Below are 23,474 nucleotides of genomic sequence, written 5' to 3'. Positions count from 1 at the left end.
CTTCTGCTCACATTTTATTTGCCAAATCACACGGCATTCACCTAACATGGCATCACCTAACTTGGGAGAAGTGTGCCCGAAAGGAGAAGATCTAGAATCTCCACTATAGTACCTACTATACCTAATATACTGAGTTTTTAATTTCCATTCCTCATATCCTCATTTCTAGGAGTTCTTTCCTTTTTTATTTTTATTATTTTATTTTTTATTCTTTTTTGATAATTTTAGTTTATTCTCATGTTTTTTATTCATTCTTTGATGCCTCTAATAATTTTAAACATATCTTTTAAAACTTACCAGGTTGTTTTATTTTCTGTAATCCTTAGGATATAATCCTGTTGTTTAGTGGATGATTCTTGTTCAAGGTAGATTGTTTTCTTATGTATTTTATAATTCTATACTGTAAAATAATCTTCAGTGAGGTTTCAGTGAGCAGAATCTTGTGTGTCCTGCGTGAAAGGTGTGCCTCTCCAGGGTGGCTTTATGTTTGTTTCTGACAGAGTCCCTACAGGCATCATTGTGATGTTCTTTTCAGATTCTCTGCATATTGCATCACAACTTCTGTCATGGCATACACTTTTCTTACGAGAAAGGAGAAAGTATTTTTTCCTACTACAGGGTGAAACAGACTTCCTTGATTTGTGTCTCTGCTGTTTGAGGAGTGTTTTTTTCTTGTTCAAGTTCTGTCTAAAGATGCAGTCTTGCAAAATCTTAACTTTCTGTAGGAGTCTCGTAGTCAACTCTCAGTCATGGGTGTCCAAGACCTCATCTCAGATTGCATGCAAGTGCAAAAGCCCAGCACTGAGATGATTGAAGCTGACTCTTGTACCCAAGGAAGCTGCAGGTTTCAGTTCTCTTTTCTTTTCTTGTATCTGAGTATTTCAATTTCTTTTCCTGTGGATTCAGCTATTCTTTTAAACTAATGTTTGCTTTATTTTATCTAGCAGAAACATCTAAGCACTTGTGGTCAAGGAGTTTCAACTTTTTCAGTCAGCCAAAATAGCAGAACCAGAAAATATTTTTTATATATTGAAGCATTCATACAAATTAACCAAATACTAATCTTACAAGTAGGCAAAAGATATAATTAGAGAATTTACAAAAGTAGAAATACAAATGTCCAAAAAACATTTGAAAAGGCCAAAAATACAAATTCAAACTATGAGATGAGATATAATCTTGACCCATCAAAGTCAAAAAAAATTTTTAAAGGAAAGGACAAGAATATCAATAGCACAATGAACTGAGCATTATTGTTACCCATTACATGGAAATATCAATGCATTATTTGAAAAGAGTTTTCTTGAAGAGCCTTATAAAATTTGCTTTCCCCCAGGCTAGTATTTACACTTCCAGAAATCCATCTTAAGGAAATAATCCAAAATGTAGGTTATCAGTATGTTTCATATTCAGAAAAAAATAACTGATGTTATTTTTTAAATGTGTAGCACCTTTCCTTAAATAAGAGCTATTTTTACTTCACTGTAGTCTTCAGAGTCTCAGGCATAGACAAAGATTGCCAGTAGTCATGTAAAGGCTTAAAAACAAACATTATTAGGGAATGGTCATAGAGTATCCAACGGACACACCTGTTAGGTGGATGCTGGCTCCTCTACACGAGCCCAGGCTGAAAAACAATGCAGTGGGAACAAATATCTGAAAAACACTTATTCACCATTTGAGATTCAGCTCCCATCTCCCTTCTTACTGTAAGCACATTCTCCTATCCCCAGGCTGAATGTGGGACTCTGCAATGTGCTCCCCATAGGAACTTGCTTATTGCTGTCACTGGGATGGTTCTACTGCTCTGCCTTCCCCACAGGCTGGGAGTTCCTTTGGATCTCAGTGACTGCATGTCCTTTATTTCTATATTTCAGTATCATGTGGGGCACATCAAAGGTGTTCAGTAAATGTCTTTAGAATGAATGAATGGGTAACTGCTCATTCCATAAATCTTGGATAAGGCAGTTTATAGGAGACCTTGTACCTTCCAGGACAATAATGCAAGAACCCATGTATTAGGATTTCTTTGGTGGCAACTTCCCCAACTCCTAACACTGACAGAGAGCAGTTTGCTATAAGCCCAGATGCTTGTGGATCAGGAGTTTGCTGTCAAGATCGAAAGCAGACAGTCTGGAGCATGTGTACACTGCCTTTTGACTCTGGAAAGTGTCACTGATATTCCCCAGGAAACTTGTGAAACCTCCTGTTTATAAAGGTTTCTCCATCTGTTATACTTTCCCTCCTCCTGCTCTTGGTAACCCGGATGTTTGCATTCCACAGGGATTCCTGTCACTAAAAGGTTTGTTTTCTTCTGCTAGTCCTAACCTCATCAGCCAGAGCCCAGACTCTGACAGCTCCCAAGCAGAGATCCTCGTCCAGGTCACTGTCCCTTTCGTCCTGGACTGCTGCAAGTGCCTCCTAACTTGTCTTTCTAGACATCAGTGTCTACACACTCCTAATGTGTTGCCCACTCTGAAGTGGGAGAAATCTTCTAAAAATAGAATCTGACCATGTTATGTGGTGTAAACTCACCAGTGCCTCCTCATTGCCTTAAGGACAAAGGCCCAAATTATTAGCATGGCCTGGCATGTGGCCCTGGCCTACCAAGTCTTACCTTCAACCTGTCATCATCACACTTCAACCACATCTAACTCTTTTGTTTCATGGTCTTCCCATCCCAACCCTACATCTTTGTATACGCTGTTTCCTCTACCCGGGAGATACCTCCCCTTCTTGCCTAGAGAACTACTATTTTTACTTTGAAACACTGCCCAGATGCTGTCCCTCTGTAAAACTTCCCTTGATTCCTTCAAGCAGAATCACCTCTGTGCTCCTATAGCAATTGTATAGAACATTTTTTTAAAAGATTATTTCTTTGAAACATGTGTCTTTCCCATGAATCTGCTATTTATCTCAGCAGTATCTCCTTTAGCCAGGCCCTCATGCCACCCCCACTGCCCAGACTCATCCCTTACCTGGACTATTGTAATAGCAGTTTTGTGGGTTTCCCTGTATTTGGCTCTACCCCAGTAATGTAACTGCCACACTGTAATCAGAAGGAATGTTCTGAATTCCATAAATGATCATGTCATTTCCCTGACTAAAATCTATTGCTTTCTAGGATAAAGCTCAAATTCCTTAGTATGTGTTGGCCCCAAAGCACAAAGACTACAAAGTCTGAGTCTGTCATTCTCATCAAGTAGAGTGAGCTCTTGCAGCCTGTGGGCTTCACATCAGTGGTCAACCGCTGTGGTTGTGTCAGGAGTTGCTTTGGGACTGTTCATATTTTCTGGTTCCAGGCCTCTAGGCTCACTGAAGCAGCTGCTGTGAGGCCCCCATGGGCAGCACTGGGCAGGGGCAGTGATCCTTGCTCAACTAAAAGCATGTCCTTGGGCTGTACTAATAGATGTGATCCTGGCCTAGAGCTATCAGAGACCCACACTGCAAGGTCAAGATGGGGGCAGGAGCCCAGTTCCTTACCAGAGGGGCCGCAGCTGCGGCTTGAATTCTGATTTGCAAGTTTTTTAAACTCCATGAGCTCTGCATGGTCCTTCTCATACGTCCTCTTCAGATTCTCCACATACTGCATCATTACCTCTGTTGCCTTTGACATACGCTTTTCCTGAAGGAAAGGAGAGCACTGAGCACACAGGGAAGTTGGAGGAAAGGCTTGTTGGCACTTGCTTGCTCTGAGCTAGGCTCTGGGTGGGACAATCAAAAGGATACAGGGACCAATCTTAGGTGTAACTCTGCCCTCTAAGATTTTGCTGTCTGTGATGTGAGCTGAGAGGGGGATTTAGGCACTTGCACTCAGGGAGGACAAGAACAAGCACAGCCACAATGCCTGAGGAGATGAGAGGTGGAGAAGTCCTCTCTGCAGAGAGAGTGGGTCAGGGAGGCTTCCTGGAGGTAGAGTGAAGTGGATGTGGGGTATGGGCAGCATCTGGGCATGAAGATATAGGTAGGAGAGACAAAAAGATTCAGGCCAGTGGACTCCAAGAATAAAGGTCCAGAAGCAGAACATCACAGGGCTTGTACCTAGGTGAAGGATCTATCCTTCAGACAGGAGTCTTTGAAGAGTTAAAGGGGTGCTATTAAGAATTATGCTGGGCTCAGTCAGTAGAGTATGCAACTCTCGATCTCGAGATTGTGAGTTCAAGTTCCATGTTAGGCATGGAGCCTACTTTTTAAAAAAATTTAAAGAATTATGCTGGGACAGTAGGCACATGTCAGGATTGCCTGGAAAATCAGTGGAGTACAGGTCATCCTACTTACGTAGAAATCTGTAAGCAGTTGGGTTTGTTTCCAACAAGAAAGGGTAGTTAGGGCTGAGTTGTGAAGGACCTTGAATGGAACACTAAGGAATTTGGACTTTTTCTGAAGGAAAAGAGCCATCAAATATCTTAAGGTAAGGAAGTGACATAGGCCACCAGTGGAGACTAGACTGAAGGGGTGAGACTGGTGGCAGTGAGTGCAACTAGTAAAGAGAAGACAAGTGCCAGGACCAGTCTGGTGGGACCAGAGAGAAAGATGAGGACCAACATGGAAGACATGGAAGTTAGGGGTGGGAAAGCCATGTGGAGAAGGCTGAAGACTTCTATGAACAGTGCATGGGCCAAGAAACACATTTGGGAGGGCCATACAGAATGAGGAAGAGTTTCCCTTGCTTATCCTCATTGGATCCCTCGGTGAGCCTAGCCCAGGGCCTGCTGGCCACAGTGGGACATACTCAATGAGTATTCCCTAGAAAAGTTCCCTGCAGCCAGGAGCTGGGACCAGACACTTCCCTTGAGCTCTCCCTTTGTTGCTTCCCCCAGCCAGAGTGACTTCCTGGGCGAGCTGCTGAGTCAGGTGCCCTTTCCCCAGAAGAACACAGGGGTGGGGCAGCCCACTGGCTTGTCCTTCCTTCATTCTACAAGGACTGCTCTAGGCTCTACTCCAGGAACACCCTACTAATGCAACCAGTGCAGCAGGATAGGTGAGCACGGTACTAGCAACAGTGATAATAACATCTACGTACTTTGCAAGTAACCCTCTATGGCAGATACTATCATCATCTTCATTGGTTGGAGAAGTTGGAACATGGAGAGTTCAGTATCTGGCCTGAGGTCACACAGTGAATCCTAGTGGAGCCAAGATAAGGCCTCAGGCAGTCTGATCCCATAAAACCATCCTGGACCAGGGCAGTGCCCTATGAGCTTTAGGACTTCAAAGTGGCTGAAAGGGAGCCAGATCTGGGCCTGCACCCCAGCTCTGCCACTACTTTTGCTGTTACCTTTCTGAAGCTTCATGTCTTCTTCAGGGGGAAGAGATTTACAGGATTGCTGGGAGGCTTAAATGAAACAAAGCAGTTTTTCCTGAAGCATGTTTGCCAAATACTAGTTCCATGGGAGTTAAATAGATGTTTTATGAGAAAATAGGTATTTTATGGTTCTTCAGTCAAATACATTAGGGAAACACACTGGTAAAAATTAAACAGGCTTTTTCAGTATAGGATTTCTCAAAGCCTTGATGGTGCCAATATGTATTAGAAATAACCAAGAAAGGATGATAGTATGCAGCAGTTCCCAAACTTGCATGTCCACAGAAAGCTTTATCCAAGGAACACCTCAAAGGTTTAGTGGTCCACCAAAAATACTCTTAGTAAATAAAACACAATAATATACAGATGTCTGGCACAAAGGAAGCCATCGATAACTGGTGTCTATAGTTGTCACTGCTTACATTATTGCTCTAGTTACTGTGGACAGAGCAGAGCTGGTCAGAGGGCTGGAAGCTGGAGAGGCTTACCTGGCGGACGGCCCCCACCATCTCAGCTCGGCTGGAGAGGCGGGCAGCCAAGCGGTGCAGGACAGCAATGTCCTCCAGCAGTTTCTGGTAGGTCTCCCGGTGCTCACAGTGGTGCCATAGTGAAGCTGAGGACTGGGAAGTGACAAGGAACATCACTTGGGGTCCTCACATACCAAGACATGACTTGGGCTGTCACAATGAGCCCTGTTCCCCATCCTGGCTGAAAGGAGCGGCCTCTGCAAGGCCTGGGCTACACCTTCTTCTGGGGATTGGAGAATCCCAACATGGACACTCTATACATGGCTGGCCTGAAAGAAGGGAATCACATCCAGGCCTTTGGTCCCCAAGGTGCTCCCTTTGTCATCCCAGGTCACCTAGACTCCTCCTGAGAAGCTGCTGAGGGTTTGGAGGCCTTACCCACAGCCCTGAGGTAACCAGGCCTTTAGGTCTCTACCTCATTTCCTCTCAGCTCTCTGAGGAAGACTCTGTTTGGCTCAGGACCTTCACCTGATTTCTCATGTCAGAATACTCTAGTTGGTGACTAAGAAAGCAGGACCCCTGGCATAGCCCTAGGAGACAGTCCCTCCTCTAGGGATTCTCCAATCAGGCTCTACAATTACCGTAATGGAAGCTTTGAAGTTTTCCAGTTCCTTCTCTGTGTTCTCTTCTGTCAGGTTACGTTCCCTTTCAGCCTGGTTAATTCTAGATTCCAGAGTGTAGCTGTCATTTCTAAAGGCCAAGGACAGTTGTACAAACACGTTCTGTTGGGAACAAGAGTGTGGGAGAGGTGCTAGGAGGAGTTATTACAGGGAATAAGGTCGCAGGTATGTTTCTTGCACGAGCATTTTACAGTAGCTCCTGGAACCAATCACCAAAGCAGCCAGGTACAAGTGAAACTCTCCTTCATAGTAAACTGCACAAAAGATGGTGAAATAATAACCTAAGGTTCGTGCTAGGTCCTTTTCAGGACCAGAAGACCAAATGCATTTTACTGAAAATAATAAGAGAATAACACTTTACTTTTACCTGAATTTTAAGAAAATATCCTGTATTTAGGTTTAGGTAAACTCAGCTCATTGTGTAAGCAGTTTAGATTCATGCTAGGATTCATTGGATGTGTGTTTTGGAGGTTTTGCATAGAACCACTGTATTTAAAGAAACTCCATTTAAAATGTAAGATGTGTTGTCTTAAAGCAAACTTCAACCAGCATCTTACCTGAGTATTACAAATCCTATGTGGAAAGCAGCTTTAATAAGGTGTCAGGAGATTAAATAAGGCCAGGTATGATTCTGTTAGGAAAAGTGTCCTGGAACAAATATTTCATGCCAAAAATGCAGGATGCATGAATGAAACTTTGCAAGGTGGTTTGAGCAAACATGAAATTCCTGGTATAATAGGAAACTACTGAGGAGGAGAAATAGGCAGATGGTCTCTACACAGGAAACCATGGCCTTCATTTGCCCTGAGTCAAGAGATAGCAGATTTACACCCTTGGGGTAAGCTAACTCTGTCTGAGCTTCTGAAGTTCATGTGATATGGCCCATGGTGGGTAGACATCTCCAGACAGAGAATTTAAGGCCTTAAACTGACCCAATAACAACAATGATGGCACTATAGGAAGCTACTCCTCATTGAGCATCTACTATATGCTAGCACTGCTGTGAGTTCTGCACACCTTGGCTCATTTAACCCCACAAAAAGCCTCTGCAATAGGAACTGTTATGTCCACCCTATGGGTAAAGAGACTGAGACCAGAGAGGTCATTAACTTGTTCAAGGTGACGCAAGTAATAGAGCCAGGATTCAACCTTAGACTATTTGACACCTTAGACTATTCAACACCTGTGCTACTTTCATCATGCTGAGCACTGATTGTGTCAGCATACATCTGAGGACAGAAACCAGCCATTAAACAAACCACCCACAGACCGTCTTCACCAATGTCACTGGTTTAGTGGTCTCTATGCTACCCAAACCTCAGTCCAGTCAGTTTATCAATAATGCTTACTGTTTAGCTTTCTATACCTGGGTTATCGCCTTCATGGAAGTGTGATATAAAGAGTCCTGAATTCAGACAGAATATTTGGGTCCCAGGGTTGGTTCTGCTAAGTGCTGGGTCTGGGACCTTGGGTAAGTTATTTCATCACTTGGTTTCCTCCTTTGTTCTAATTCCTGCTCTATCTGTTACTCTGAGCTGACTGGAGGATCAGCTGAAAGGATGGATAGGAATGTGTGATGAACAATGTCTGTGTGCAAGGTAATTGTTACTATCTCTGGCAGATATTTCACATTGTCTGTCTTCCTCTACTTATCCAGCCCACTGGGTCTCAGGAAGGGTATTTTAATTGTCTTATTATCAGTGGCAAACCATTCTATAAAGACTTTAAAACCTTCTATCCTCCTAACCTGTGTGTAAAGACATTCTGAACTCATCCATGTTCTTCTTCCTTTCCTTCTATCCATTCCAATATAATTGTCTTGGAAACTAGTGGTGGCATCATAGGTCCTCACCACCTCACCTGGGACGTGTTCTCTTTGTCCATTTACCCCTTCACCACAATGAAATGAAGACAAGTTCCTCTCAGCTCACTCACCAACCCATTGGGATAGCATCTCTACAGAGACAAGGAGGCCCTAAGGGGAGTATTGGAGGAATCAGGGAAGGCTGGAGAGCTGACAGCACAGCCTCTCACCTTGGCTGAGCAAGTTTCCTTACATCTGGAATCCTCAAAAGGGAAATAACTTTTTCCTTTGGACCAAAGTTTAAAACTTGAAATCTGGCCAGCTGTTAATAATTTTGAAATAAATTTGATTGAGTTCTGCTGCCTCCCAGCTAACTTTGTGTATCTATGTCATCCTTTTAAAAAGCATAAACCATCCTTGAAGAAATGTGGAATTTCCAGGCACATTCTTATCTCTGACCAAATTTGCCAAAATCTTCCTTTACCTGGGGTGGGAGTCTCAGCAGTTTAGTAGGGCTGATCTCAATGTCCATATTACCTAACAGTCATATATTCTCATTTTTGTATACAATTGTCAGGGACAGGGGCTAGAGAAGGGAATGTTTTCTATAAACCCCATAAAGCTCCAGCACTAAATTTCATAAAGCACTGGAATCACTTACCTCAACTTCCTTTTCAGTGAGCGGAGGGGCACTGTGAAAAAGAAAAGACATGCAAATGAACTGTGTCCAACCTATGAAATAAACCAGAAAGTGACTTTGAACAACCAGCAAACTATGTATGCCCAGAAATGTAGTAAGAAGAATTGGTGAGATGAAAAAGATGCAGGGTACCCTTTGTGTGAGCTCTGTAGTGATGAGATATTTGCCCAGACATTAACTCCTACAGAGGAAGTGTGGTGGAAAATATTAGATCCTGGGGTCAGTCCTCCATCAGCGCCTCAACTGTCTGGGACTTTGGACAAGTTACTTAAGTTTGCTCGTTTGTAAAATGAGAATAATATCTACCTTGCAGGAGTATTCTAAGGAATAAATGTATATACATGTATGTGTGTATATATTCACATATATATGACATCCACACATGTATATGTATAAATGTGTATATGTGTGTATGTATACATGTTTGTATATACATGACATCCACACTGAGTAGTCACTCAGAAGATTTAGCTATTATTATGACTAACTCATAGGCTTGTTGTAAAGACTCAGTAAGAAAATGCATATGCTATGTACTTTATAAACTGCACACATCTGAATAGCCTTTATAGTTTTGTGGGGGGGGATACTCAGGTCTGCAAAGCCAGGCCCTCCTCCTGTCTCTGAGGGTTGTGACAAGAGTGCAGGTGGGCCAGAGAATACAAGGTAGGAAAGAGTGGCCAGAGTTCCTCTCTACAGTGAGAACCGTCTCTACTGGGTGGAATTAGAGATGAGGCAAGAAAGTCCCAGCCAGCACAGAGGTGCCTTTCTGTGAGGTTCCTCTTCGTGTGTGGTTCCCACAGTTAGCCATCCTTTTGTCTGCACACTCACTCTGCTGCTGCTTCTCTTGCTGGTGACTAAAGCTAGTCCTGTTCTGAAACCCAGACAACGTAAATAATGCACAGGCCCTTTCCTGTGCTGGGGTGGGAGCACTGGGAGGGGTCCTACCAGCGTCACAGAACTTGGCAACAGAGCATGCCATCGATAAGATTCTCAGGAAACACAGCTTCCTCCTTTTGACGCGTGTGGAGGGACCCCAAGAGCAAAGGTAGGGGTCAGTTATCTCTGCAAGGGGCTGGTTCTCACCCCTGACAAAGGACTATGAGAGCCTTCCTGTGAGGATGAGGCAACAAGACCCCATCGCCATCAAGTCAGCAGAGTACAGAACATGGGACAAACAACTGCAAAGATGTTTATTGCTTACAATGCTTGTCACAACCCCACCCATCAAGCCCTTTCCTCTGAGAGCCAGCCAACATAATCTTGATTGTCATATAGAGCACATATTGCTTAAACAAATTTATCAAAACTCACTGAGCTTGCCTTTGACTCCTGGCTTTATTTGGATAGTATATAAAATATACATATTTTCGTTATTAACCAAACTCATCTATTTTGATAATTTACTTTCTGCTTTCTTTGCTATAGAACACAATTGTTTAAAATGTATAAAGCCCTGAGGACTCAGGGAAGTGTGATTCAAATTTAAAAAGCCACAAGACATGGCCAGCTCCTGATGCAGAGAACTATGTCTTATGAACTGGTATAGACAGCTAGGGGACAGAGCCATGGGTTTCCAAAAATGACGGAAGCCCAGCAGACGACATACAAGGAGACTGGGGTGGCATTGCCTGCCTCAGAATTCAAACTCCCTTAATAGACCTTAAAATAAAATCAAGGTTTTCTGTGAACCAGTCCCTACCAGACTTTCATCTTCCCATTTTCCAGACCCATTGGCCATTCTGTTCCTCATACACACTGTGGCCCCAGGACTTAGCATTTACTATTCTTTCCTTTTTCTCCCCACTCTCTTTCATAATAGCTTTATTGAAATATAATCCATGTATCATAAAATTTACACTTTAAAATTTACAATTCAGTAATTTTTAATATATTCACAGAATTGTACAACCATCAATCACTATAGTCAATTTTGGAACTTCATCATTCCAAAAAGAAACCCTGTATCCATTTGCAATCAAATCTCTATCTTCTCCAACCCCCATTCCCACCCCTAGGCAATTACTAATCTATTTTCTTACTCTATGGATTTCCCTATTCTGGAAATTTCATATAAATGGAATCATACAACATGTGGATTTTTGTGATTTGCTTCTTTCACTTAGCTTAATATTTTCAAGGTTTATCCTCGTGGTAGTATATATCAGTACTTCATTTTTGTGGCTGAATAATATCTCATTGAATGGGTATATCACATTTTATTTATTCATTCATCAGTTACTGGACATTTGGGTTATTTCCACTTTCAGGCCAATACGAAAATGCTGTTATTGAACATTTATAAGTTTTTGTGTAGAGGCATATTTTTATTTATTTTTCTTATATACCCAGGAGTAGAATTGCTAGGCCATATGGAAATACATTTTTAACTTTTTGAAGAACTGACAAACTGTTATTCCAAAGGAGCTGCATCACTTTACTAAGGACTCTAATTTCTTCATGTCCTCACCAACACTTGTTATTGTCCATCTTTTTTATTATAGCCATTCTAGTAGATGTGAAATGGTATCTCATTAATATTTTGATTTGCATTTCCCTAATCTTCCCTAAAGATTAATGACATTGAGCATCTTTTCATGTGCTTATTCTTTGAAGAAGTGTGTACTTAAATCCTTTGCATTAAAAAAAAAATAGTATCTTTTCGGGGCACCTGGGTGGCTCAATCAGTTAAGCATGCAATTTCAGCTCAAGTCATCATTTCACAGTTCATGAGTTTAACCCCACATCAGGCTGTGTGCTGACAGCTCAGAGCCTGGAGCCTGCTTCAGATTCTGTGTCTCCCCCTCTCTTGTCCCTCCCCTGCTCACTCTCTGTCTCTCTCTCTCTCTCAAAAATAAATAAACATAAAAAAATAGTTATCTTTTTTATTGAGTTATGAGCATTCTTTATATATTCTGGAAACAAATCCCTCATCAAATACATGATTTGCAAATATTGTTTTACATTCTGTGGGTTGTCTTTTCATTTTCTTAATGATATTATTTGCATCATAAAAGTTTTTAATTTTGATGAAATACTATTCATCTATTTTTTCTCTTGTTGCTTGTGTTTTTGTGTCATATCTAAGAAACCATGGACTAACCAACGTATTGAAGATTTCTTCATATGTTTTCTTCTAATTGTTTGATAGCATTAGCTTTTAAATTTTGGCCTATGGTTCATTTTGAGCTCATTTTTGTGTATTGTGTGAGGTAAAGTTATTCTAATTTTACTTTTTTGCATGTGGCTATCCTGTCATCCCAGCATCCTTTGTTAAAATCACTGTGCTTTTTGTCTGGAAATCTTTGCATGGATGGCTTCATTTTGTCATCTGCATGTCTTAGGTTAATGGTTACTGTATCACTGGGGCCGTCCTTGACCCTTGAATGTTCCATTCCTTTGTCATCTCTGTATGTGCCTATATCATGGTCTTCTTAGCAGCTTTGCTATCTGAACTCATTCATTTAGTTACTTAAATTTTGTCTCCCCACCTAGGATGTAAGTGCCATGAGAACAGGGACTGTGTCTGCTTGTTCTCCATTATAATGTCTGGCATAAAATAGGCAATGAATATTTATTGATTAAATTCCTATTTATTGCTCTATTGGTTTTTGACCCAGTAACATGTTCTCTTTACACTCTTGTTAATCAACCATTGACTGTGTCCCTAATTTGTGTTCGGTCCCTGGTTTTTCTACTGTATTCATTCAACTTGCTGACTCCATGAGCTCCTTCTTTGTATGGTCCAGTCCCAATTCACATAGCCCACATAGATCATGAAACTAACTCTTTCATATTAAAACTCAAGTGTAATTTCCCCATATTTCTTCTGGAGGAAGGATTCTTAAACCTCTGTCTTCCCCCTGTTGGTCAATGTCTCACATGACTATTTGCCCATCTATTCTGGGCCCAGCCAGTGGACTAAGTTCTGGGCCCAGCCAGTGGACTAAGTTGCACAGCCTCTATGAAGGCCAGGAACAGGGAGCCTGATTTGGTGGTTGGAGCAGGAAGTTTGGGAATGGGCAATATGGCTATTGGCACAATGCATGAGAGCCACTGACCTCAATCTGAGAGTCTGGACCACATGCTCAGAAGCTGATCTTATTCACTGACTGTGCAGGCCCATGCAGGCCCTGTCTGGCCTCATTATTGGTAGCTAGTAGCTGTTGACTTACTCAAGGAAAATAGAAGTGCTCAGTCTTCTTCTCCTGGGGAAGTTGAGGGAATTTAATTAGCTGGAGGTGTGCTCTAATGATACTGATTATCTTCAACTTTCCTGAGGAAAAGGAAGCCAATCACACCACTGACCAGCCTTGTTCACTACAGACAAGAGTATCAATGGTTGTTTTGGGAATTGTGACAGGCCCCTGGTATAGATGGAAAGGCATTGAGTCTGCAGTCAGCCTATGCTGAGTTCAATTCCTGACTCTGTCACTTGCTAACATGTTTCTTTGCCTCTTTTCCCTCACTGAAGATGAATAAAATCTTCCTTTTCTGCTTCACTGGGTTGTCATAAACACCAAAAGACACCCAGCATATAAACATGCTCTGTAACCTGCAGTGCGCTCAGAGTGCTTCTCCTTTAGTTTCCTTCCTCTGGACAGCCCCTCTCTGCCTTCTATGAGATGAACTGGCCCAAGCCACGCCCTCCTCCAGCTGTGGATGCAGCCTGCTTCTGACTTGTTTCTGGCACTTTTCCTGATGCTGGCTTAGTCGCTAGGTCCTCTGAGTATTGCCCTGATGACTCTGTGTTTTAGGTGATGATGGTTTGCAGTTTGAACACATCACACTCCCTGGGTAAAACTTGTTTTCCTTTCATATTTACCCCCAAATCAGTGGGTTCTTTTATGTCTGAATGGTCCTCCTAATAGCCTTTCCCCCCAGTGCACTCCCACAACAGTTTAGTCTCCAGGTTGCTTGGGCTTGGCAGGATGCCTCAATTGCAGACACCCACCCAATTCTTACTGCTTAGTGCTACCCTCTCTTTTCTCCTTCATGCTCCAAACTATTTGCTTTTCAATCTAGTTATCAAGCGTCTGTCATGTGCTGACATGGTTTTAGGTCCCAGCTTGAACACTTTCTCCTTTAGCTAGTGGAGCACCCTACCAATGACAGAGCACTTATGACCTCTGTTGTATAGGTGAGAAGGTTGAGGCTTGGCAAGTGAAGTCACTTTCTCCCCACATGTGGAAGAACCTGGTAGGTTCCCCAAGCAACCCTTGTGTGGTTCCAAATGTTCTACATCTCTATCTATGCAGATATCAGACCTAGAATCTTTCAGTTATGGGTAAATGGTAGATCTCGAATTGAAACTATGTCTCCTGGCCCAAAGTCCACCACCCACTGCTGCCATTAACCTCTGGTGATACCTCATGCCCCCACCTATGAAACCCACCTGCTCTTTGAGTTGGAACCACCTTACATAGCTTTTTATTATTCTTTTTATTTTGGATGAATTAGCCCTGTCTAGACCATTAGACTTTGACCTTTCTGGAGTCAAAAATCAAGGCTGGTGCTCCACTATGTCCCATCCAGAGACTAACACAGGGCCCACTCAATACAGGGTCTTATGCAACTTATACCCTGATTTTACCTTCCAGGAAGAGATCTGTGGACCCGCAGTTTGCGCAGCAGCATGTCAGAAATATTGGGCATGACATCCAAGCCACTCTTTGACTCATCTTCCTCAATACCTGAGGAGTGTTCAGAAGGGAGCCCTGAAAAAAAAAGTGTTTAACTTATAAAATGTCTGAAATCACAGTAGCACTGTTGGCAACTTGCTTCAGTTTATAAGAAACTAGTTATATGGCAGGGGCTTTATAATTGTTATTTTATTTGCACAATGATCCAATGAGCTAGAACTTAATCATTTCATTTTATAGGTAGGTAAGCCAAGACTCAGCAAATTTAGTAATTAATGTCACACAACTAGTAAATGGCGTAGTCAGATTTTAAACCAATTTCATCTGCTTTAAATTCTAGTTCTTCCCATTGCTATCCACAGTACCAAGCAGGCTCTCATGTCTGGGTTTCAAGGTTGGTTTCTGACAACTGGAAGCTGGTTTCTCTCTGGCTATAATGTTTGGAAAAATCCCCTCTCTTTGGCAGGCTTCTCAGGAGGTTTGTTGCCCAACTATTCTTCCTCAAGTGAATTCAATGGTTCACTCATCTGTGTCCCACCTAGAAATCTGGTTCCATATCCCCATAGACAGAAATAGAAACAGGGTTTTTCCAGGGTAAGGTAGTTAGATCTTTTGCAGACCTCAGAAATTGATGCCTCCTAGTCAACAGAACCAATGAACAGCCTTTTGTTATCTCATAAAACTATCCTGGGGCTGTGCTCTGAAAGCAGAAAGAACAAAGTATTCTCTTTCTCATAAATATTTCTCCTGTTTGAAGACATGTACCTCTCTAAAACTTCCCTTCTCCAGGCTGTAGCCTTATTTCCCAACTGCTCATGGACTATGGACCATGGTTCCTAGATATCATCCCCTGCCTGCACACATTCTGGTTGTTGCTGTACCAGAGGCCCAGATGTGTCCTAACAAGCTCTTAGCTCAGAAAGATATTGGCAAATGTCCCTGGTATTGACATTTGTTATTCAGGCAGCATAGACTCGCTGTGCCTTATTATGGGCTCACAGTACATTTAGGATTACAAGCCTCAAATCTCTTTTACTAGAGCCAAATCAAGTATCTTCATCCCATACAATAGTTACTTTTTATTCGCATGCAGGACTTTATAGTTATCCATGTTCTACCATCTCTCATGGGTTTTGATGCAATAGGTTTTCAACCTGCTCAGTAATTTTCCAGAATTGTAAGCCAGGCTAGAGATCAGGACTATAGGCATACTTGTGGTAGCCATCCAAATGGAGCTTAGATTAGGAGTCATGTGAATTAGAAGCTTCTCCAAAGGAGACCATGCAGAGAGAAGAGGAGTTATAGTTTGGCTCAAGGTAAAGAATATTTAAGTATTTTGAGCTTTCCGATAACAAAACAGTGTTCAGGAGTTTTCTGACACTTAAGATATCCTAGCACTGTCTGAAGGGCCATCTGTCAGAAATGGGGTAGCTAGTGATTCTTCTTTGGATAAAAGATTGGACTAGATGTTATTTTAGTTACCTGTCATCTCTTGGGTTATGTCCCGGCACTTACTGCTTTCTGACATTTTCATGTGACAGACGGTAAACCCTGTGGTGCCTCTGGCCTCACTGTACCTTGATGTATCCACACTGTACCCAGCAGTGGACTCCTGAGAAATCTGTATGATTGATTGAATCATACAAGATCTAATAATTGAGTGAAAGCCATACCAGGGACTTTTGACTAGAGAAATCTCCTATGTTGAGCCTCCCCTCCCCTACCAAAAAAAGTAACTAGCTATGGCCTTCTAGCCCTGCTAAGATGGCTGTCTGAAGGGTGATCCCAGAACTGGTAGGTCCTAGAACCAGCTACCCTCCTCCTGAACTCAACAAAAGTGACAATAACAAAAAATTTTAAAACCAACCATAAATATACCAGCAACTCTCAAATATAAGAAAAGATAATAATCTTTTAAAATAATGGTTTGAGCAAACAAAATTACTAGGAATAAATGTAGAACTCCCACCCTTGATAGCCCTTTTTTCTTCCCTCAAAGAACCATTCCTGAGAGGAAGATGTATGAAGGAAAATTCTAAGAGTGTAATACCACAGAATGAGAAGGGAAGTGGACTGAGGGGGCTGAGCAGGCAGCCTCCATAGGAGAGTCAGAAAGTTTCTTCAGAGTGGAAGGATCTCAATACCACCACAACAATACTCCAACAAGAGAAAAATCTGCCTGTGCTGCTGTTTGCTTTTCTTACTGAGTAGGAAGGGAAAGGAAAGGCGGAATGATTGCACAGCATTCTACCAGAGCTGATTATCTCAAACAATGTGGAGGGATTTACCAGAAAGTAAGACAAAAGAAAAAATAAATAAAACAAGCCCATTCACTAAAGTGAGGGCAGGAGACATATGGAAAGCCCCAGTTGAAGCTGCCCTCCATCCCTGATCACCACTTCTGAGAAATAGCATAGTGGCCACACTCCTTGGATTTTGTCTGTTTTTTCCTTCCTGTGGCAAGGGAGTTAGAGTGGCTGCTGGGAATAGTTGCATCAAGTCTGGAAAATAAACACCTGGGCAGATTGTCTCTACAGTTCTACCCTGAACTGGGGAAATATCTACCACTACCCACCCAAAAGAATAAGATATACCCACAGAGTGGTATAATAAACTCACATGTTGAACTATGAACAAAGTTATAATAAAAGAGCAGAAACCAATCCCACGAACACCACTACCCACAACTCCATCTGAACTTCCCCTTTACCCTACCACCTAAGTAGTAACAAAGCAGACACAAAATACCCAGTCCTCAGCTAAGCACTGTGGGAGAACAGAGATCTTAAATAAGGTAAGAAGGAGTCCATGAAAATTGACCTACACAATATTTCTCAGGTAAAGAGAAAATCCAGGTGAAAATATTCATTTCAAAAAGAAATAAAATGAAAACAAATGGCATGGCACACATCCACAAATACTATAGTCAAAAGAGGAAGGAAAGAAGAGAGGAAGGTATAAAGGAAAGAAGACAGAAAACATGTAGGAAGGAGACAGATGTCTCCTGTGGAAGCATAGAGTTAATAAACACATCAAAAATACATTTTTGTGAAAAGTTCTTTGACTCAGGAGAAGTTAGAACCTGAAGAAAAATGAAAATAGGAAATCAAAAGTGAGATAAGAGGATCACACGAAGACGGGAGATTACAATTTGAAGAAATAAATCAAAGACTAAAATAACAGAACTGAGGAAAATTATAAAAATATAGAACTAATCAATATGCTGGAAATATGAAGGAATTAAACAGATATGGCCTCAAACTGAATTAGTAAGGAGGGTGGGGGAGATTGAGATGAATACAAAGAACACAAAGAAAGAATGAATGAAGTATTTAGAGATGAAATAGTGGACCTGTAGTTGAGATATTGTTGAGAAATTTACAGAGATGTCTCTGAACTAGTGAACAAAACAAAAGGAACAAAGGACATATTCAAAGATATAAGAAAAAATTTCCTCAGTTGAAGGAAAAGCTGAACTTGCAGATTGAAAGAACATGCCATGTAAAGGGGAAAAAACATATACGGATGAAGAAGTGCTTCTCCAGCTACCCTCGCAGAAAGAGTAAGCCATCTACAGAGAGAGGTGGAGGTTGAGGGGTACTAGAAATTAGCTGACCTCAGACTTCTCAACAACATTAAACACAGTGTAACATCTACAAGGTTCTGAAGGAAAGAATGACCCAGAATTTAAAACCATCCAAGATGTCCTTCAAGAATAAAGACAACAGTTTCAAACATGCTAGAATTCAGGAAACAGCATCTCTGAGCCCTGCTAGGAAAAATATTGATAATAAAATCCAGCTAAACAAGACATAAAACAAAATCATAAGCTTGGGAATGGCGAGCCATAGTAAAGGGATTGATGGTAAGCATTAAATCCTTTTACATAGAAGTTTAGGACTAAACAACTATGGAAATTATGGTTACAGAATGGAAGTAATTGTTACCACCTTGACAGTATAAAAATAATAATTTATCACGTGGAGATGGAAAGATAGGAAGAAATATGAAGGTGGGAAGTAGTGCTGTCATTTTCTTCTTTCCCTGCAGGAAATCAGTAATCCCATTTTGAAACACGTAATGTGAGAGAAGTACCTCAATGACTCCAAGCTCTTGATGCATTTCATAACGTGTATTTTAAACTTTTAAAAACTAATCTCTATTTTCTGGAGGAAGAAATTACCAAAATTCAGCAAGTCCTATGGTTTCACTCCACTTTAGTTCACGTCCAATTAAATTTTCAAACTTTTTATCTAAAATAAGTACATCTAGCAATCTAGCATTATCTTCCATCTTTCTTCCTTCCTCCTTTTGGGGGAAGAGGGCATTTAGTAAAAACTTTTTATTCTCTTTATATTTTTCACTATTAGTTGAATATTTTGATAATGGACATGGGGTATTTTAGCAGTAAAATTATTTTGAAAATATCTGCCTATATTAGCTCATTCCAGTGAAAGCATTTGTTTCTGGCAATCAATCTCCAGGCCCTAGAAAAGGCTTCTGATTAAAGCCTGATTACAAGCATCTGATTAAAGATGCTCTGAGACCCAGGAAGATTCCCAAAGGGCCAAAGCTACTGGTTGGGGATAAACTTTCCTCAGATTGATCTTCTCAGGTTGGCCTTTTCCCTGACTGAGATCTGACAGCTCTGAGCTCAGACTGGGGCGGGGCGGGGGGGGGGGGGGGTCTTAGAGGAACTTCCCACATCTCTCTCAACCTCCAGGTCCAGAGATTCAACCACCTCCTAGACGTTGCCACTTGGATCAGGATAATGAAAATGATTTCAACAGCCACAATTAATCAAACATCAGCTTGCATTAGATGTACTTTCTCATTCATTCCTTATAACAGCCTGGCAAAATAAATATTACTAAGCTAATTTTCTGGGGAAACTGCAACCTAGGAAACTCAGGCTCAACTAAGTTAAGTAGATTCCCTAGTGTTCCAGCTAATTAGTAGTAGAACTGGGATGCAAAACTAGGTCTGTCAGACTGTGGCATCCAAGTTGCTCTTCATGGGCACATCCGAATCCAAACTTGCTGTCTTCCTCCTCAAGTGAGCTCTTCCTCCTGTGCTCCCATCCTGATTAATGACATGGTCACCCCCTTTGCCATGCAGACACATACCTGGTGGTCTTTCTGGTCTCCCCCTTTGCCCATCCTCACCAGTCCTGCCACGCTGACCTCCAAATAGCTCTCAAACCTGTCCCTCCCATGTTCCCTCCTGTCCATCTCAGTCTACAGTCTTGTCACCTCTCACCACACTGTTTCCATACCCTCTTACCAGTCTCCCTGCCTTCAGTCTCTCCCATTTCAGGCCAGCTTTCACAATCTGTCTAGAAGAATTATTCTCAAGCTCAACTTTGATCCTGATGCTTCCTTATCTGCAGGTTTCCCTGGCTTTCTAAGGGGTCCTGAATAAAGTTTAAACTCATTAATTGTCCCTTAAAGCCCTCACCCTCCACCCTTGCTGCCCATCTCACTAGGACACATGACCCACATTTGGTTCACATGCGATTCCTTCTGTTCCCAGAACATACCAAGCACTAGAAGATGCCTGTGTGCCTTTGCTCCTGCTGTTCCCTCTGCCTGGGAGGCCCCTGTTTTCCTCAGCTCAAAGCTGCTCCTCCTGGAATCCAACCCTGACTCACTTACCCCTACTAAGTTGGCTGCTTCTTCCTCTGTGTTCCTAGATACTTTGTGTTGTTGAAATCTTAACACAATGTATTATAGTTACATTGTCTATCTTTGCATTTCCTCTCCTGGAAGGTGAGAGTAGGCTCATTCATTTTTTCAACATTTATTGAGTGCTTACTGTGTTCCAGGCAATTGGCTTGTAGCTAGGGATATAATGCTGAGCAAAACACACAGGTCACTGTTCTCTGGGAGCTTGTTACCTAGTGGGACAGAGATTAATTGGAGAAATACTAAAACACTACATTTCATACTATTGTAGGTTTTATAAGAGAGAAGGATCTGGGGGTGCTGGAAAAGTCTTCTCTAGAAAAGTGACATTTGAGCAGAAATCTAAGAATCTAAATCTAAAGAATGGGAGTTTATTAGGCAAAGAAGGTGAGAGGAAGAACATTCCAGGTAGAGGGGACAGCCTGTGCCAAGCCTAAGAAGAAGGGGGAATGAGTTGCTGAAGAAAGTCCAAGATGTTGAGAGTGAAAAGGAGAGTGGCCCTCAAAGATGTGGGGGAGCAGGGTTAATGACACTGGTCCTTGTAGATCCTACTAAGGATTCCAGTGCTCATTCTAAGAGCATAATGAAGGCCTCTGAAGATGCTAGACTGGATTTGCATTTTAGAGAATCCTCTGGCTGAGTGCGGACAGTCGGATTGAGCTGGGTGAGGAGGTCAGGAATGTCGAAGGAATAGGAGGTTGTTGAGGTAGCTGAGGGGATTAATAATGACAGCCAGGAAAAGGCCCTCTTGTGGACAGCAGGGCCTGAGCCTTTTTCACCTCTGCATTCCCAGCATGCAGCCTGGGAATTAGCCAACAGTGAGCCTCACATCTTTGGCTTGAAATGACCTGCAAGTGATCAGGACAATATTATCAAATGCCTAGCCTAGTACCTGAGATGTAATAATTACCCTAGTTATAGTAATTGTGCTAGTCACTGTAGTAATCCCTCTACCATTTGTTAATATACAAGGAACATGTATAGTAGCAAGCAGCATTCATTTATGCCACTAATTATCAGCTAGGAAAATATAATGAAGAAAAGAGTCTTCTTCATAAACAAGCAAAATTATAAATCACATAGAATGTGTCCCAATAAGAGAAATGGGAGACCTGTACAAGAACATCAAATCTTTTAGAGGAAAAAGAAAGGAATACTCAATAGAGGGACAAACCATATATTTGAGTGAGAAGTAAATGTTTTCAAAGTAAGTAATTTAAAAGTCTATAAACTGTAAAAACAAACAAAATTAAGACAGTTCTTCTGAATCCAATGTGTAGCATTAGAGCAATCATAATTAAAATCTTGTATAAAATGGTATAAATTTCACTTAGAGAAATAGGTAAGTAAGAAGAGGTAAGGTAGGTAAGAAATACGTATAGGCAAAACTAGAAAAGACTTGTAATCCTTGAATCTTAGATTAAAGTTAAGAGCCTTCTGAGGTCCTCTCTAGTCCAAGAGGGAACAGAGGTTGAAAAACATATTTGGTTTTTTTTTTAATTTTTTTAAATATTTTTATTTATTTTTGAGACAGAGGACAGAGACAGAGCATGAGCAGGGGAGGGGCAGAGAGAGGGAGATACAGAATCCAAAGCAGGCTCCAGGCTCTGAGCTGTCAGCATAGAACCTGATGCAGGGCTCTAACTATGGACTGTGAGATCATGACCTGAGCTGAAGTTGGACGCTTAACCGACTGAGCCACCCAGGTGCCCCAGAAGAACATATTTAAAGACCCGTCAGCTGGTTCCTGGACTGGGACATTAACTCAAATCTCCTGACTTTTTGTCCAGTTGTTCTTTCCATTATTTCACACTGAATCTTTATATCTAGAATGTAATGAATATTCTGAGAAAGAAGATCAATGAGAGAAAAGTAACCTCACTACATACTAGAACATATTATATGGCAGCAGTAAGTAAAATGGTACAGTACTGATTAGAATAAAACAGAATCAAGGGCCCAGCACTAGTATTTATATATATATATATATATATATATATATATATATATATGTATATATATATACACATATATATATATACACACACACACAAAGAATATAGTATATGATGGTCTAAGCCACAAAACAACAAGAAATATACATACTATCAAAATATTATTGAGGTAATAGGATCTTAAATCTCCAAATACCTAATATCTTAAAATAAATTTCACAGGGGGCGCCTGGGTGGCTCAGTCGGTTAAGCGGCCGACTTCGGCTCAGGTCATGATCTCGCGGTCTGTGAGTTCGAGCCCCGCGTCAGGCTCTGTGCTGACAGCTCAGAGCCTGGAGCCTGTTTCAGATTCTGTGTCTCCCTCTCTCTCTGCCCCTCCCCCGCTCATACTCTGTCTCTATCTCTCTGTTGAAAATAAACATAAAAAAATTTTTTTAAATTATTTCTTCTTAATTGGGATAGCAAATCCATTTCCTAATAGTTTACAGTTTGATCTATTTTTTGTTAATACCTGTGAAATTTATTTTTTTTTTAATTTTTTTTTTAACATTTATTTATTTTTGAGACAGAGAGAGAGAGACAGAGCATGAACGGGGGAGGGTCAGAGAGAGGGAGACACAGAATCTGAAACAGGCTCCAGGCTCTGAGCTGTCAGCACAGAGCCCGACACAGGGCTCGAACTCACAGACCACGAGATCATGACCTGAGCCAAAGTCGGACGCTCAACCAACTGAGCCACCCAGGTGCCCCAAGGAGAAATAATTTTTTATAATGATTTAAATAATGGAAGACTTCTCAAAGGAAAAGATAGGCAAAGATGATTATGAGAACTTTATAATTTCTCTGCAATAACAAAACTCGTTAAATGAAAAATGTTAGAATGAAAAAGTATTGAGAAAAATACAAATCCGACAAGAAGATATAAGATTTGTAAATATTTATGCACCCAACATAAGACAAATATTAACAGACCTAAAGGGAGAAATTTTCAGCACTTCAATAATAGTAAGGGACTTTAATACCCTCGCTTTCATTAATGGTTAGATTATCCAGACAGAAAATCAATAAGGAAACATTGGCCTTACGTGACACGTTAGACCAGTTGGACCTAACAGATATACACAGAATATTCCACTCAAAAGCAATAGAATACATATTCTCCTCGAGTGCACATAGAGCATTCTCCAGGATAGATCATATGTTAGGGCACAAAACGGGTCTCAAATTTAAGAAGACT

General features: G+C 41.3%; 1 protein-coding gene and 1 long non-coding RNA gene across 17 annotated transcripts in view; one reads left to right on the top strand and one right to left on the bottom strand.

Moving 5' to 3' along the window:
• The window catches only part of LOC113603477 (uncharacterized), a 204,133-nt gene that overhangs the window by 66,905 nt on the left and 113,754 nt on the right, over positions 1 to 23,474 (top strand). The window lies entirely within an intron of this gene.
• Positions 1 to 23,474, bottom strand: part of IRAG1 (inositol 1,4,5-triphosphate receptor associated 1) — a 120,291-nt gene that overhangs the window by 24,697 nt on the left and 72,120 nt on the right. For all 15 annotated transcript variants that reach the window (XM_027073146.2, XM_027073153.2, XM_027073147.2 and 12 more), the window contains 5 exons: positions 14,550 to 14,673; positions 8,918 to 8,948; positions 6,414 to 6,554; positions 5,794 to 5,925; positions 3,484 to 3,625 (listed from right to left, as the gene is read on the bottom strand). In XM_027073146.2, the coding sequence (XP_026928947.1) occupies positions 3,484 to 3,625; positions 5,794 to 5,925; positions 6,414 to 6,554; positions 8,918 to 8,948; positions 14,550 to 14,673 (570 nt within the window). The remainder of the gene's footprint in view (positions 1 to 3,483; positions 3,626 to 5,793; positions 5,926 to 6,413; positions 6,555 to 8,917; positions 8,949 to 14,549; positions 14,674 to 23,474) is intronic.

Source organism: Acinonyx jubatus, chromosome D1 (genome assembly GCF_027475565.1).
Source record: "Acinonyx jubatus isolate Ajub_Pintada_27869175 chromosome D1, VMU_Ajub_asm_v1.0, whole genome shotgun sequence".
In the NCBI taxonomy this organism is placed as follows: domain Eukaryota; kingdom Metazoa; phylum Chordata; class Mammalia; order Carnivora; family Felidae; genus Acinonyx; species Acinonyx jubatus.
The sequence above is the reverse complement of the archived record's forward strand: the minus strand, read 5'-3'. Positions and strand labels throughout refer to the sequence as shown.